General features: G+C 36.3%; 1 protein-coding gene across 8 annotated transcripts in view; it reads left to right on the plus strand.

Moving 5' to 3' along the window:
• The window catches only part of ARID1B (AT-rich interaction domain 1B), a 380,554-nt gene that overhangs the window by 108,195 nt on the left and 254,163 nt on the right, over window positions 1-18,196 (plus strand). For all 8 annotated transcript variants that reach the window (XM_072966099.1, XM_072966096.1, XM_072966101.1 and 5 more), the window contains exon 3: window positions 4,635-4,784. In XM_072966099.1, the coding sequence (XP_072822200.1) occupies window positions 4,635-4,784 (150 nt within the window). The remainder of the gene's footprint in view (window positions 1-4,634; window positions 4,785-18,196) is intronic.

Genomic DNA, 18,196 nt, shown 5'->3' on the forward strand with positions numbered 1-18,196 from the left:
AATCCATGGACAGACCTTTTTGCTCTTCAGTACATATTATCTGCAATTAGATTCATTCATTCTAATGGCTCTGTGATATCTTATTGAGTAAAATATCATACCACACCCTCCTTGAACCAGTCTCTGTCGATGGACATTTAGACCTTTGGGCTGCTTCCGTGTGTCTGAGTGGGATTGCCATCGTGGAGGTGTGGTGGACACCTTGCTTACATATGTCTTTGCATCCTTGTTTCATATTTTCCCTTAAGATGAATTCTCAAAAGTAGAATTCTGTGTTGAAGGGTTATTGTTCCTATACATATTGTGACCTGCCTTAAATATTTGACTTTACATACTCAAGGGGAGTATTTCAATATTACTTGCTCTGTAATGCTTTAGAATTATGTAAAGTGAAAAATATGAAAACTTCCTGTTAAGTACCTAGGAATGTTATTATTTATCAAATAGGAGATTTACATCTAAGCATCAATAAGCAAGAATGGTTTAACATAAATATATTATAAAAAATATAAGGGAGAAGTATAGATTCTTTCTTTGTTATTAAGTGTATACACATATTCTGCCAGTAGTTTTTTAAGGTATAACTTATATATGATGAAATGCTCAGATCTTAAGTGTACAGTTCGATGAGTTTTTACAGATACGTGCATCTATGAAACCACCACCCAATTAAGATACAAAATATTTTCATCACTCCCAGATGCTTCCTCATGCCTCTTTCTAACTAGCCAGATATCCTTCCTGGGACTCCTGTGAGGATTTCATGGGTATGTATTTACGAAGGGAATTGCTGGGTCCTAGGAAAATGCACCTTGAAACTTAGTGGGAAACTAATTTCTAAAACTTCTTTAGAAATAAGGAGAATATAAACCTGATCATTTCCTCAACTTCGAAGTATGAGCGAAGATTTTGGGGTATGGTAAAATGAAAAATGGGGCCTGGCCTTCTGTACATTTAACATGATACAGAGATATGAAAGCTAATACTCATGTTCTTTATCAGAGTAGTTTCCTAAAATAAATATTTAAAGTGAATCAGTCATTTTTAGCTATACTTTCTCTCTCCAATACAACTTGAAAGCATTCACATTTCTTTGAAAACTGTAGTAAATTTTTTGTTACTGTGTATGCTTATGTTCCACTTTACGATCCTGTTTATTTAGAAATCAGAGAAATCAATGTTTGTTTTTCTTATTTTAAAAGAAAAAAATGGAAAATCTCTGATCTTAGGCATTTTCTGGAGATCTTCATTTGGTTTAGTTTAGTGATAAATGTCCAGGGCATTTTCTGGGTGGTAATGAGTTGAAGGGTTAGCATGCAGTAGCTGAGGGCACTCTGCCGCTGTCAGGGTGAGGTTTGGTGTTTTTAGGCTGTTGGATGAAACTTAACATATGTGTATCAAAGACTTGGTTGATACAAATGATTTCAGTTTTATAATGTGTTCCTTCATTAGTTTGAGATTTTGTATAATAAATTGATTTAGTAATCCACTGAACAACATTCATTTATTCATTCAACAAACACTGAGTGGCAGGCCCTCTTCCAAGAAGGCATACCATGAGTGTAGGAGTGTAGTCTAGTGATAAGGACAAACAGTAAATACATGAACACATAATTAAGAGGTTAACTAACTGACTAAATCTAACCTTCTCCCCTGTGGTAAAGTTGGAAATAGCACGAGATTGATGGTCGTTGGGGCTGTGCTTAGTTAGGCTGGTCAGGGAAGGGGTGGCATCTAAGCGAGAAGTGCTTTGCATCCTCAGTTCTCAGCACTTGGTTCCTGGTACTCAGTTACTTTTGGTTAAATTTCATTTGCATACAACAGTTTGGCAGTGTTATTTACCATGAATGTGGTTGAGAGCTAAGAGATAAACAAAAAGACTGTCAGTAGCCAAAATTAATTTTATAAAACTTGAGGCAATAAAAACTCTCATATGCTTGTCATAGACTCATCCCTTGGGCTGTCATAATTTTAACAATGTAATGGGTTTCTCAGTCCTCAACAGATTGTCTTGAAGGTGGAGGTCAGTGACGAGCAGTGGCTGAGTGCTGATGGCATGTGAGGAGATGGCAGGGAGAGTTACTCTGGGGTTTAGGGGGTGGGCTCTGGGGCATTGCGTGTGTGGTGGCTCCACCCTTCAATTTCTGTTTCTTACTAATGATCATTTGGTTTAAGATGTCAGAAAAGCATATAATAGATCTTTGAAAGCCCTGCATCTAAATTGATTAAAGCAAAAACATTATCGATCATTAAAGAATTTAGGCTTGAGTTCCTGACAGCTGAGATCCCTATTTAGAAATTGGAAGCAGCCCATTTTGTGGATGGAGATGTAAGATAATTATCGTTATGTGATTGGTTGTATTTACACAGCTGAGGTACAAGAGGACTTGCATTTAGATTTCACACATTTCTAATGCAGAGACTCTTAAGCTAGACCAGAATTTAGTAATCTCTGTCCAGTGTGGCTCCCATATATGGGCAGTAGATCGAATGCAGCTGATTGGCCCCAGGTCTGACAGCCCAACTGTACTGTGTTACAAGTTATCACAGGCTCTCTGAGGGTTAGGTGCAGTTAGTATCAAATAATGAGACCATGTATCTAAAAGAATAGCAAGTAGGTTTTTAATTGTGGAAGACAGTAATAAAATCTCCCAAGCAGGTGCTTTTGATGGTTTTCCCTCTGAAGTTCGCTGTGTTCTGCACATTGTTACTACGGATCCATTGATGACTTGCTTACACTACGACCCGTCCTGTCTTCCCTGCACCTGACTTGCTTCCAAACTTTTCAGAACTGGAACAGATAGTAACAGATTCTTACAAGTTCATGACTGCTGTAGCATTAGGAGGCTCCTGCAGTATGTCCTGTTGTTGTCTTACTCAGAAAATAGAGCCCCCCCTCCCATCCCAAACAACACTTCCATATTGTGTGTAAGGGTTTCTATAAACCAGAAAGTCAACATATTAAAGTGCAATTCATAGGGGAGTTGCTGGCTGTGTTGACTGAGCTTTACAGTCATTTTAACACTGGCAAAGTGTTATCCTAACTGCTTCAAATCAAACTGCAAAGATGCTTGTGTGAAATATAGTATTAGATATCAAATCAAACATATGGGTGTTGAACGGAAGGATATGTGTTGTGGTGGTATATGGTATTCTAGCATGTGGAGTTGTATTTTATGGAAATTCTTTGGCTTGGTTTATGGCAGGGACATACATTCATTATGAGATATCAAGCTGTAAAATAAATACAAGCAAAGAATTCAACTGTGCTGTTGAATGGTTTTCAATACAAACTTGTCTGTTCTACTAACTTAGGGTCTGTGTGATGAGAGGCGTTTGTAAGGCATTGTGGCCAAATGTTTTGTCACCATTGCTGACAGCTTGAAAATAATTCAGATCAGGTCAAAAGGAATATGAACTTTAGCTTTTTGCATTTTTTTCCTTTTACTTCATTTTATGTGTTACGAATTACTGTGCTAATTGGTCTTAGAGGCAAAATGTTGAATATTTCCCTTCTTATTCCTCTTTTTCCTCATTAAGTATTCTGTAGTGAATTTGAGTTTTAAGTGTGTATCTGGAACTGATGTCTGAATTCTGAAGTGTGTGGGCTTATGGGGCTCAAGTTCTTGGAGTGCTCAAATGGACCATATTGTGGCATTAACATTGACTTCATCACTCCCGTCCCAGGAGTGCTTTTTGCCATCCTGATATCTTGTTTTTCTTTTACTCCCGTTTTCTCTCCCAATTAGGAAAAAAAAAAAGTCAATAGATTTCTCATTTGAAAGAAAATCAAAATATATCAGTGATGTATTTATTGCATGAGGAAGGAAAGATTTTTCTTTGAACAATGATTTCAAGAATTTTTACGCTTATGTAAATTAGAGCTAGAGAAGGCACATCTTAGGCCATTTTGTCTGTATCTCAGGTATTTGTGGTGTACTACACTTTGCTTTACATCATTACCTGTTTTATCAACTAGGAAAATACTATCCTTATATTATATCTGAATATCTTTCCTTCAAGAACTCGTATTGGTGGTTATATTGTTTGATAAACATAGTATTGTTTTCTGAAAGGGTTTCATTTGATTGTAAAGCAATGTTGTTTCTTTCTAGCAAAAATAAAAAGTGGAATTGCTAATGTAACTGATATCTGTTACAAATGTAATTGAAGTATTCTGACCTTAGTTGAAACAAACATGCCCCCAAACCACAAGCGTCCTACAAAGTATTAAGTATTCGTAAGTGAACTTGGACTGGAGTTCATTTTCATTTGAGTGTTGCATGAGAGTGGGTTAGCATAATGCTTCTTTGACTTTCTTAGCAGAGTCTATTTTTAATGTCAGTATTAGGAGCTCTACCTCGCTCCCTAGATTTGTATGAAATGATCAATGTTTGATATATGATAAAATTTTATTTTTTTAAATTTAAATAAAGGTCATTATCTTTTGTTTTCATTGATAATATGTGAGTAGAAGGTAATATGCCAGTTTATCTAATGGAGAGAATATTAAAAATACTGAATTCAGTTGCTCAATAAAGAACCCACTCTATGTCGCTGAATTGAAACTGTATTTGATTTCATTGAATTGCACATTTTGACTTTCTCATTTGCCTTGCTTGACTTCTTGACAGATGCCGCCTCAGTATGGACAGCAAGGCGTGAGTGGTTACTGCCAGCAGGGCCAGCAGCCTTACTACAACCAGCAGCCACAGCCTCCGCACCTCCCCCAGCAGGCGCAGTACCTGCCATCCCAGTCCCAGCAGAGGTACCAGCCGCAGCAGGTGAGCGCAGCTCCTGGTCCCCAGGCCTCTGTTCTGTGCTCGCAGGCTGGATCAGGTTCTGAGACATCTTCCTGTCCCATTTAAACAATTTCTGTTCTCAGTGGAAAAAGTGTAGTTTTGAGAAAATGTAAATCAATAACCTAATCTAAACTGTTTATGAATGGATGTTTGAGATGGAAAGGTGGGAGGAATGACTGGTTTAATAGCTTCTTACATTATTGGTTAGTGACAGCAGAAAATGTCAGTCATTTCATGTTCTTGTTATTTGTGTTCTGAATCTTTCAAGAAAGTGCTTTGTCACTTTGAGGCTTATTCAGGAAAATGGTTTTATCATTTAATCTTGCTAATTGGCACATACGTGGTATTTTTATCTTGAGCTTTTTTTTAAATTTGTTTTTGTTATAATGGTAAGTGCTACTATATCAAAACATTGTTGCCTTTGGCAGTGTTACTCTTCCTAAACTAGCTTATAAACAGATAATCACTTCAATTACAATATATTAAAATACTAAAGGGAATCATGTACTTTAAGTATGTTAAGCAGTTTCTAGTTTAAATTAACCTCATTAAATACTCTTTGGTTATTGGGCTGTGCATTTCAGTTGCACAGTTTGTAGAAAGATAGTACGTGTGCATTTGGTACAGAGATTCGGTTTCATCCTATTTTAGTGAGTGTCAATGAGTGATGTTAAAAGACATCATGAGTTAGGGACCCGTACTCTGAAGTCAAGTAAAACTTTCATAGCATTTCCAGTCGTAAGCATCAAAATGTAAGTTTGCATTTTATATTTTCCTCACCTTTCTTTTTTGTGGGGTGGGGGTGGTGAAGAGAGGGGAAGACAGTGACATTGACTATTCAGTTTTAAAGTGCTTCTTACACAGCTTGGAGAGAATGTTGATGCTAAGCAAAAATATATAAATATATGAAGCTTAATTGTAATCATTCAGCTGATTTCTTAGATTTCTTAAGAATTTTCTTGGCTTCTTTGGAGTCTTTTCCCATGTGACTTTTATTTAAGAGTTTCAGAGAGAGTTTATAACTAAAAAAAACACATTAAAGCAACAGCTGAGATTGAAGATTCTACAGAATCTTGTTTTTTACGTATATGTTTTCAAAATTTTGCTGTTATATGACGCAATTTATAGAGGTAGGAATGTACATTATTTAGTCTGGTCTTTTATTAAAATGTGGGAAAATAAAATAACCTTTCAATATCATTTCTTTTTAAGTAAGAAAGACTGGTATCTGGGTTTATGATATATAAACTTATAGGCTTTTTCATGGGCTTTTAGAGCCTTATTAAATTTCTCTATAGACAGAATGTTTTGTAATGTCATCAAAGTTTAAGGAGGACTCAACAGAGAGATTACATTACTCATTTTACTTTGGTGTGCTGAAATGAATCTCGGATTATAAAATCAATTTGATTAAGGATTCTGAGTGCCTGTCATTTCCTTCAAGACGAAGTTCAAAATTTACTTCCTTTATGAGGCATTCACTGATGACTTCTTCCACATGGCAATTAGTTATTTAATATCCTTAATATTTAAATATTTAAAACATACTGCAGCTAAAATCTTTAATGAATACTATTTTAATGTGCTTAGTTTAGGTCTGTTTTATGCTTTGATCAGTTCTGCCATTGTTGTATTGACTTGAATACGATAAATTATATGTCAGGAAATACTATATAAAAATGACTCTTTAATGTAAATATTGTCATTTTGGGTATATTCTGAGGAAAACCAGTATATCTCAAAGCATGTTGGAAATTTTTTCTTCTTTTCATACTCTCTAACTATACAATGTCTAAATATTTTTTTAAGGTTCAATAAACTCATTGTGGGACAGAGAAGTAGAAATTGGAGTTATTTAGGTAGCTTAATCGGAAGGTCTGGTTTGACAGGAATAGTTTTGGTTTTTAAGGGAGTTAAATGTTTGAATAGATTGGGTAAGTGCCTCTAGGAAATGAGATCTAGTATTTCAGACATAGTTAACACCTCTAAAACCAGAATAATCCCCCCAAGTCTATCCCAAAACAAAGTAAATACAACCACTAGAGTATTTTAAAAATCAAGCCCAATTTAATAAGAATATATAATACTGAATTCACGTACATTTAAAATTAACCAAAGTAGCTCAGTTGTATTTAATATAAGAAGCCAGACCAGTGTTTCAAAACAGGCAGAACATTCCTTCCTGCAGACATTCCTTTTGTTCCCAGATACAGAGTACACAGTCTGTTGACTTTTGTATTAGGGCATCATCAGCAAATACGACTTTGTGTCTTTAGTTAATGTGATTGATACAAAAGGTACATTCAGGGTTCCATTAAGATACCTCACTTTGTGTCTTTAACATTTTTTAAATGTGTAATGTTTTGAATAAATACATTCATGTGTTTCAAAAATGTACAAGTTCAAGGAGATGATTCAGATCCAAGGCTTCCACCACAGCTCCTCTCACCTATCTCACCGCCCACCTCACCTTTGCCACATGACCGCTTCATTAGTTTATTGTATGTCTTTTGTTAGTTTCAGAGTAGAAAAATACCATATTTTAATTTTTAACTCTAACTTTACACAAATGTTGGCACACTGTATGTAACATGCTATAAATGTCTTCTGTTCTTTGTCATCCCCCTTCCCCGCCCACTTAAATATATTTCTGTAGATCTTTCCAAAGGAGTACATCAGGCAATCTTCCATTCTTTTTTATAGTTTCTTTCCATTTTATGGACATATTATAATATATTTAACCAGCTCTCGTTTGATGAGCATTTAGATTATTTTTAGTTATCTGCAATTCAAACAATACTGTCATGATGCTTTGTGTATATGTCATTTCATAAATGTCCAAGTGTGTCTGTAGGATAAATTCTTGGCTGTGTCAGCGGGTATATGCAGTTGTAATTTGGGTAAATATTGCCAGATTGTTTCTCTTAGAGGTTATACCAATTTATACTACCACCATCAATGTGTGAGAGTCCCTGCTTCCTTACACATGTGCCAATAGCATGGTTTTAGGAAACTTCTGGGTTTTTGCCAATCTGATAATGTAGCTTTGATTTGCATTTATCTTGTTAATGAGTGATGTTGAACATTTCATGTTTAGAAGTGCTTTTGTTTCCCTTTTTCTGGACTGTTAATTCATGTCCTTTTATCTTGAATTTTTCTGTTCAGTTGTTGGTCTCTTATTGATTTATAAAAAACTATATGTACTAGGGAGACTGGACCTCTATCTAAAATGGATTACTGAGAACCCTTCCTCATTGTGTCATTTGTCTTTTGATATTAATTTTTCTTTTTTTTTGTCATGCAGAAAGGCTTTTTGAATTTTTTTAGTCTTTTCTTTTATGATACCTAGATTTTATTTTAGTGGAGTACGAGCCTTCCATACTCTGAAGTTACAAAGGAGCTCTCCCATGTTATTTTGTAGTATTTTTATGGACTCATTTTTGTATTTCACTTATCCTAATCTATGGAGAGAGGTATGATCCAACTTAATTTTTTTTTTCTAGATGGCCAATTGGTTAAGTAACTTTTCTTGTGTTGACTGTTGTATTAGGTCTTGCCAGAGAAACAGAATGTGTGTATGTGTACATATACATAGCCTATTGGTGGAATTGACTCTCACACTTATGGAAGCCTGGCAAGTCCAGAATCCAGTAGTGGGCCAGGAGGCTGAGACCAGTAGAGGAGACGGTGAGCATGAAGCCTGAAGGCAGTCTGCTGGAGAATTCCCTTTTGCTTTGGGGAGTGGGAGGTGTCTTTTTGTTCTGTCCAGGCCCTCAACTGATTGGATGAAGCTCACCCACATTATGGTGGGTAAACTACTTTGCTCAAGGTCACCAATTTAAATGTTAATTTCATCCAAAAACACTCTCCAAGTTGATAAATAAAATTAGCCATTACAGTTATTTTTTCCCCACTTTTATTATTTGTTGAATTCTCTTAGGTACAATGTTTGAGGTTATTCTGAGAATTTTATTCTCTTCCGTTGGTCCTTCTGTTAATGTCTCAGTACTATACCGTTTTTATTATTTTTTTAGTATCTGGTAGGGTTAATACATCTTCATTACCTTTCATTTTCAGATTTCTCTTGGTGATGTGTGTTTGCTTGTTTTTCATATAAACTTTTCATTTCTTACCATGTTTTTTCCTAAAAATTTTGTCTTTTTTGTAGTTATTGTAATGGAATCTTTTTTTTTTCATTGTACCTTTTTCCTTTTCTGTGAAATAGGTGATACTTATAAAATAAGGAGTAAAACAAAAAGAAGTACCTTATTTGAATGATTAACAGCGCACTTATAATAAAGCAAGCTGTGTTTGGCTTGGGTTGCTGTGGGCCAGGGAGATACATGCTCCTGATGAGCCTCATGAGAAGTGTGGGGTTGGGAGGTTTATAGAGTTGTGTGTATGTATTGGGTGTGTGATGGATGGTTCTAAGAGGAATTAGGGACATGAGGGTCAGTTTGAGCTGGCTGCTCTCAAGAAGTGAGGGCATTTGGTGATTAGGTGTCTTAGTTTGGACCTGCAATGTGGGATTGAAGCGGCCGGGCTTGTCATTGGTAAAGAAGCACCTGTCACTTAGACAAAGACAGTGTTAGAAGAGGCGGATGTTTAGTCATTTTTGTTGTCCAGAAGTGGCCTTGTCCATATCTGCTTTCAGCACTGCTTCTGTGCTGTTGGGGAAGCTCTGCTCCGCTTGTTCTCGCGGCCAGTTTTCCTTCTCTTCTCACATTCCCACCCCAGCATCCCTTGTCTTCCTGAGTGACTTCTCTCTCCATTTCTTCACTTGTTTAGGTAGTTTTAATTTCCTTTATAACATTCTTCAAAAAGAGCTGTTGTACCTGTTTGGTTTGAATTTTCCTATTTACCTTATTTTTTGTTGCTATTATAAACAGAAATTTTTTATTTTATTCGTTATTACATTGTATTTTCTCATTGTTACAGATATATGCAAATATAATGAGCTCTGTATATTAGTTTTTTCCCCAGTTCCCCTTTAGGTTCTTGTTAATTCTACTAACTCTAATCATTTATCGTCTCTTAGGTTTTCTCGATCTTTTTTTAAAAATTGCTTTAAAAAGAAAACGCTCCCTTCTCCCCCTGTTTGTCCTTCTGCAGACCGGCTTCTCCAATGCACTGTTTGAAAGGACTGTCTGTTCTTGTATTATCTCTGACTTAAAAGAAGGCTTTTAGCGTTTCATCATTAAATATAATGTTTAGTTTTTTTTTCCTTTGTGGCTGCCCACTATTAGACAAGAAAGTTTCATTCTTTTCCTAGTTTGCTAAGAATTTATCATGAGTGGATGCTGAATTTTACCTTATGTGCCTTTTTTTTAATCTATTGAGACGATCACTTTGTTTTCCTCTCACAATCTGTTACTGGGGTTTACTACATTTTTTTAAAGTATTGAACCAAATATGCATTCTAGAATAAACCTAGCCTCATGATATATTATCGTTTTGTACATCACTGAATTCAGTTTGCTGACATCTATTTAGGTTTCTTAAATCATTGTTCATATTGGACTGGACTGTAATTATCCTTGTGAGGTTTCGGTGTCTGTATTAAAGAGTTTCGTAAAAATGAATTGGAGACTAGTCCCTTTTTAAACTTACCTGAAGACTTTATATTAACATTTGGAATTACCTGTTTTTGGTAGAAGCGTCTGTAAAGCCATAAAGGATTGTGTAGCCCTTGGTTCTTAGCTTTTGTCCCATTCTTGGTCTTGTTTCTTTTTTGAATATAGGTATATTCAAGTTGTAGAATTCTTCTTGAGTTAGTTTTTTACTTGTATGTGCTCCTATATCCATTGCATCAAGGTTTTAAAGTTTATTAACATAAAGTTCCTAGTAATCTTTCTTTCTTTAATCTTTATAACATCCAGAGTTAAGGCATTTTAATTCATAATTTTATTGCTTCTTTCCTTTATTCTTGATTAATCTTGCCAGTGGTTTGCTTTTCCAAAGCCAGTTTGGTCATTGCCCTCTTTATTACATGTTCTTTTAGAAGTTTAATTAAATTCTGTTCTTTCTTTGATTATGTCTTGCTTTCTATTTTACTGATGTTTATTTTGCTTTTCTTTTTTATAGTCAAATGATTTCTTAGCTTATTTGAAACATTTTTTTGGTCTGATGAAGCCAAATATAAGACTAAAAATTTTCCTCTTGAGTACTACTTTGGCTGAATCTCTCAAATTTTGATATGTGTTATTTTTGTTCTCTTTTAGGTCTAAGAATTTCCTTACTTCCTTTCATCCTTTTTTGTGGGGGAGGTTATTGAGGCCTGAGTTTATATTCTATTCACTGAGAAGGATTGATATATGCTGTTGCCAGTTGCCTGTGAGCACTTGTCATTGGAAATCATAATTTGTATTTTATTTTGTAAAATTAGTTATTTAAAAAATTCTTCACAGGCTGATAAACAGCGATACAGTGAGCACTTTCATTTGCTAACCCGGCCATATTCAGATGTCTTCAGTTGTCTTCAGAATGCCTTGATGGCTTATTTGTTTTAAGCCGAATTCAAACGATATTAATACATTGATTTGGTTCTTAAGTCTTTTTATCTGGAACAGTTCTCTCTTACCCCCGCCCCTGTTTGTGCCTCTGATATGTTGAAAAAACTTGAGTCAGTTAGTTGTCCTGTGAAATGGCTTTATCTGATTGTTCTCCCTTGATGTGGCTTACTTTGTTCATCTAGCACCTCTGTTTCCTATGAATTGCAAGTTAGAGCCAAAGGATTGAAGTTAAACATTTTTGTTTGTGATTGTTGTAAATCATGTCCCGAGCATTTAGGTCACTGCTCCTGTTCACTGGAGGGTCTGTGACCATCCCTTTGAGTGAAGAAGCCTCCAAGTGGTTCCAGCTCCAGCCTGAGACATTGTGATGAAGACAGACCTTCCCTTTAGTACTCTGTCCAAATTCCTCACCCACAAAATCTGTGAGCATAATATATTCTGTTGGCTTTAGGCCGCTAAATTTGGGGTGACTTGTTACACATCGTTACTGACATGGTTTGGATACTTTATAGGTAATGCTGTGAGTGTATTACATCAGGATGTTTAAACATCCTAATATTTCATTGTCCTATAGCAAGTGATATTAAGATTGATCAGTGGGTTCAGGTGATGATGGCCTCTGGGACCACTTTAAATGGAATTCTCATTTTGAGGTTTTGTAGGGCACACCATTAAGTGTTAATTTTGACCAGAAACTCTGGTGATGGTTAGCCTGTGGTTGCTATTTCTCAAAGGAGCCATTTTTTAATTCCTCCTATCTCTCAGTATCAAGTTGAGGGACAGGTGTTTCTTGCTTCTCTTTAGTGGGGTTTCTGGCTTCTCTTTAGTGGGGTTTCTTGCTCTTAAATGAGGGGGTATCCCTTCTTTGTCCCCTACTTCATTTGAAAGGGATTGTTTCATGTTTTACTCCCTTTGGGTGGGCCCTGGAGTCCTCCTTTCTCCTGTTCCCCGTATAGTCATCAAATGGAAAGTTAAAATCTATAACAGAATCTGCTTCTGTTGCTCTCTTACTTTCCATGTTCTCAGTTTACTTTCTGAATCCTTGGTTTTACTCATGCTCATGCCAAGTTTGTGATCCTTTAAAAAGGCATGTTATCCACTGTTTTAGATTTTTCAGCCATCGACATTAGACTCTCTAATCTGCCGTGCTGCTGAAACTGGTACTCCCTTTTATTTCCCAGTTGTTTATCTGGTATCTTGTATACAGTTTAAAACTATATAAGCATGTAATATAATAGATACTTTAGAACATACAGACAATAATTCTTATTTTATAATGAAACTTTTCTAATGTCCCCATTACTGTTTTTGAAATAAATCCATAGATATATGTTACCTACACAAAATTCATAGATAATATGTGTTACTACCCAGAATTTTAAGCAAGTCAGAATAATGCACTAACTGTATATGGAAAGGTGAAGGGAAAGTAGTACATAATAAAATGTTGTCTATTTAACTCAATAAATGCTTGGACATGATTGCATTGAAGACTCGTGAGATGGATGCTGTGTGTGTATGTGCGATCACTGTGAGCTTGACAGCTACAGAGTGAGACTGATACAGGAGGGTTGCGTCAGCCGCTCAGATGTTCTCAGCAGGGTCGTCAGGGGAAATGTCATCTTTTAAGGTGCTGAGCGACTCTTGGTCAAAGCCCGAACAAAACAGAAATATAATCTCTCAAGATACATTGGTATTCCTAGAAAATTCAGCATATAATAAGGTTATTTTGAGAATACTTTGTTCTTACATGCAAAATGGAATTGGGTTCTAGCTTTAGACAAATAGTTAGCTTTTTGTGTAGTTTGTTTTTAAATCTAAATGAACGTTGGGACGTTTGACATGATTGCGGGATGTGACATCATTTTCTCATACATCATAGCACAATCTGGCATTCCTGTCTCACACCCACCACGTTTCATGGCATTTCTTTATACTTCTGCAGCTAACTGCCCCCTTGGAATCTTGTCAATACATGTAACTTACATGCTTCCTTATTTTTTTCTGAAAGAAAATTCATGTATAATATGAGTTATCTAGATACAAAATTTCAAACATCAGTATAATGCCATAAGTGTAATGGAAAGGCCAACAAGTAGATTATAATAAAATATTGTGTTTTTCATAAGTAAATGCTCAGACGTGTCTACATGTGAAATAGAGGCTTGCACCTGTATGTGTAATAACCATGAACTCCACTGGTACAAATGATTGTCGTACAGTTATGTTGCCTGAACAGCCCAAGATTGTGAGCAGGGTTCGAATCCATGGGATTTATTACCATATAACAGCAATTATATAAAATGAAAACCTCTAACATTTTAAGTAACATGCTCACGGCGTTTTTTAACAGAAAAGGTAAGTTACCCCAAAGTGTGGTGATATCCTGAGTTTTTAAATAAAGTGTACACACACACACACACACAGAGTAACAGAATAAATGGGCTTGGTTTATTTTTTCAGTTGTAGACCAAGTGATTAATACAGCAGTGAAATGCACTGTCCAGTCACCATTTTATTTACTCAACATGCTGACATTTCCTTCTTTTAAAAAGTTTTGATTTTTAAGTCTTTTAAATAAATAGTTATTTGAAGAAGTTGCCTCTATTTGAAGAGGCTGCATTTTTGTATCCTAGCTTATGTTCCTCAAACTCCTTTACACAAGATTTAATAATTTGGTATACTGGAGAAAACCTCCTTAAATGCCATGTAAGTTTTAATTTTTGTTTTGATTTTTGTTTTGTTGTAAAGTTTCCACTTGCCTTCCATTTCATCATTTTTGAGTTCTAAAGTATTATATGCCAGTTTGTTTCCTGGTTCACTGTCCCCTCCTGGCAAACTCTCATTGTCTTCCTTTCTCCTCCTTTTACCTGTAGACTCATACTCTTTTTCCTTTTCCTTTTAACTCCTGTTCTACTTCAGACCCACTCCTATGAGATGCTGGAGAAGAGATCCTGTTTTCTCTTGTGGCACACATTTCTCCCGGACCTTCTACCCACTGCTTGTAACGGATGCAGCTGTTAGATATTGAGGGCAGTGTTCCAAGAATCAAGTAACCTGCAGGGAGACGCCTGGTGTAGAAATCAGACTGTCTGTCAATACCCTTTCCTTTGACACTGGTCTTGTGCTGATTCAGCTCCGCTTCCAGGACTGTGACAGTTGGCAGCCTTGCAGAACACTCTATTTCATGACTTTAATCTACACTGTTGTTTCCATAGCCAGAAAAATCTTTCTTTCCTTAGAGAAAATTTGTAGGAGGTAACTGTATTCAAGTCCCAGTTAATTTAAAGAGTATATCAGGATGGATCTTTAAAAAACAAAACAAAACAAAACCAAGTTTAAAGCAATGAAGAGAATAATTGCTTTTATTATCAAGTTGCTTAACAGACTCCTGTGTTAACATCTAAGTGCTAGGCAATCAATGGCAGCAAACTATAAACATCCCTGTCTTTGCTCTTACAATAAAATCCTGTAAAGCAAATAATATGACCACTTCAGTAATTTAACACAGACCTCCTATGGTTAATTTTCTCCAAAAGCTGCCGAACAGGAGTGGCTTATAAATTAGTATTATTCTGTCTTATAAAGAATAAGAAACAAAGATTGGAATAAATAATTAACAATAATAATAAATAAATGTTTATGCCACAATGGATCACCATCAGCATGCTTAATGAAACTTCTGAATTCCTTCAGAGACTTCAGTAGAAAGTTACTATGAAATATTTTACCCTTCCAGCTGATAGAATTATTTCAGATTCTTGAAAGAAATATTGGATATTACCAATGCATACTTCTCAAGGCACAACTTTTGTCTTTTTAATATTTTTTTGACTTCAGGTTTAGTGGAAAAATTGCAGAAGGCAGACAGGAAGAGCAAAACATAAACTATGTATTGAATCCCTCTGTGCTTGGGTGTGCTCTGTATACTATGCTGGGAATCCAGAGTTAAGACGTTGTGTCTGAAGTGAAGGAACTCCAGTTGAATAGAAGGGTCAGCATATGCAGGTGACGTTACAGCAGGAGAGCTGTATTTTCAAGCTATGATTGGATATTAGTAGAAGTGTCCCAGTGGAGGTCCTGAAGAATAAATAAGAGTTTGCTGGTGAGAGAAGAAATGATCTTGGGGTAGGACCAGTTAGTTCTCTGTGAGAACAGAGGTAATGCCCAACCCTGAATGATACTGAACTAGACTCTAACATTGGGGTTTGATAGTCAAGGTCATTTAGAAGGACTATATTAATTAGGCTTGGAACTGGTGACTTATGTTGCTATTTCTCGATGATTAAGAAAGAAATAAAAGGCTATTGTTCAGTAAATTTTTTTAATCGAAAATAATTCTAGTTCAGCAGTTCACTTGTAACAGTGGACCACTCAGTAGTTAAGCCAAGTGGAAGTCTAAGTCTATTTATATATGCATAGGTAGACACAAGTGTTTGTATTTTCTAAAATACCTTTATTTAGCCATCTTTGTGGACAGAATTTTTCAAAAGGAGATGCAGTAAACAAAGTATTTGGCAAATCGGCATCATTTTGAAAAGGAGATAGCATTGGAACATAAGGGTAAAATATTTCATAGTTAGTAACTTTCTACTGAAGTCTCTGAAGGAATTCAGAAGTTTCATTAAGCATATTGATGGTGATCCATTGTGGCATAAACATTTCTTTATTATTATTGTTAATTATTTATTCCAATCTTTGTTTCTTATTCTTTATAAGACAGAATAATACTAATTTATAAGCCACTCCTGTTCGGCAGCTTTTGGAGAAAATTAGCCATAGGAGGTCTGTGTTAAATTACTGAAGTGGTCATATTATTTGCTTTACAGGATTTTATTGTAAGAGCAAAGACAGGAATGTTTATAGTTTGCTGCCATTGATTGCCTAGCACTTAGATGTTAACACAGGGGTCTGTTAAGTAACTTGATAATAAAAGCAATTTGAATGTCGATTGATAAATATATTCTTTGCTTTAAAGGTGATTGCTACTGAAGCCAGGGGTGTCCTTTGCATTTGACTCTCCTCCTTCCTTCTTGCTGACTTGCTTACAGTTGTCTTAGGTTTTGAACCAGGGCTGAGGAATTTCCTTTTACGTTTAAAGAGCTTGTAAGCATCTGAGGAGGAAACTTTTAAGTTACCTGCAGGTCTCTCCAAGGCCTGCTCCTAGGCTGATTTCTGCTTGTTGGCTTGGGTAGCCAACCACGTAACTGCTTCTAGACTTGGGTTGGAGCCACTCCTGGGAGCTCGGGTGGTGCTCAGATGGCTGGAACCAGCAGCAGGCTGCCTGGTGGGCCTTTGTCTGGCCTGGCCAGAGGTGAGAAAAACTGGAATGAGAAAGTGGCGACTTCCCTCTCTCTGCTACTTTTCTCTCTTGACAGACAGACCAGTGTATTAAAAGCTCATCACTAATTTTGAATATACAAGTAGATATAATTTGCTGCCCTAAAAGCTTCAGTTTGTATAGAATGATCAGTTCCATGTGTGTATTTGTGTGCAGTTTGGTTATTCCTGAAAGCTTCTTAAATAAACAAATAGAAAAAACTACTGGAGAATGAGGAAACAATATTTTGAGAATGTTAGGATTTGATGTAAATGTTTTGTTGTTGTTTCTGGTTGTTGTAAAAATCAGGGTGATCCTATGCAACTATGTCTGCCTGGGTCTTTGCTTTTATTTTACAAAAGTGGAGAAAAGCAAGAAAAATTCTCACATTTTATACAGATTATCTCCAGTAATAAAGCATTTTTGGCTCTTTGATGGAGAACTTTCAATAGTTCTTCTTTTTATGTTTTGGGTTGTAACTGGCACTCTTAACTGCATTGGATTATAATTTGATAATTTTCATGTTTAAAATATTTTTAAAATAATTTTTTCTTTCAAGTACCAGAATCAAAGGAAAACAAAGCCGGGAAGTGAGGAATTATATAGCAATAACAATGTTTTCAATACTTAGTTTACTTTTAGAAAGATAACAGGAGCTTCCCCCTGAGAAGAGCGCCCTGAAAGCCACAGACAGGCTTGGAGCGTGTGCGCAGCCCGGTCCTGGTTTAGGCTGCGCTCAGACTGTCTGGCATCTGGTCGTTAGAGAGTATCTGGCTTGTTCAGAAATATGCGAAAGATCCAGTCGGCTGGCCACGACTGTCTGCTGTGGTGGTAGAAGAGGAAAATCTTACATTGTTTAAGATGTGTTTCATTAAAAGCTGAAAAAAAAACCCTCAAAACACAAGAGCGGGATTTGATCTAAAAAATCATTGAAGTTCCATCCATACCCTGCTTCTAACACAGCTGTAATGGTAGGTGAGCTTTTTCCATTCTTTGCCTCACTTTTTTCCTCCCCCTCTCCACCATCTCCATCTCTGTCTCTAACTGCGATGGAGCTGTGGGACTGAACTGGACGCCCTGACCCTTGGGTGCACTTGGGACGTGATCTCTAGCTCTTTATCCCAGTTGCCCGGACTCAGCGAGCTGGTGGAGGAGGAAGCCTGTCCCTCTGTGGACGGGGACATTGTGTGGAGCTGGCTCTCACCTGAGTGTGGCTCTCTTTGTACCCCTTCAACCTGCTCTCCTCTCTGATGACCCACCCCTTTCCCCCCATTGGTATTGAGGGATGAAGTTGAAGATAGAGTCGGTTATGCAGTTAAAAGCATCGTCCAGGTTCATTATGTTTATTCATACAATTCTCCTTCCTTGATATTCAAATTCTGGCACTAGGGAGATTGAGAAATTTTTGGTTTTCCTGGATTGTTTTTTTTGCTACTCTCAGCTATCTTCATTTGTCTTTAAATACTCATTTCAATTTGTTGAAGTATGGAAAATGAAGTGAAACATAACTTACATATATATCATTAAAATTCTTCCTTCATCAATCTTTGATTTTTAAAAAT

Source organism: Vicugna pacos, chromosome 8, assembly GCF_048564905.1.
Source record: "Vicugna pacos chromosome 8, VicPac4, whole genome shotgun sequence".
Classification (NCBI taxonomy): domain Eukaryota; kingdom Metazoa; phylum Chordata; class Mammalia; order Artiodactyla; family Camelidae; genus Vicugna; species Vicugna pacos.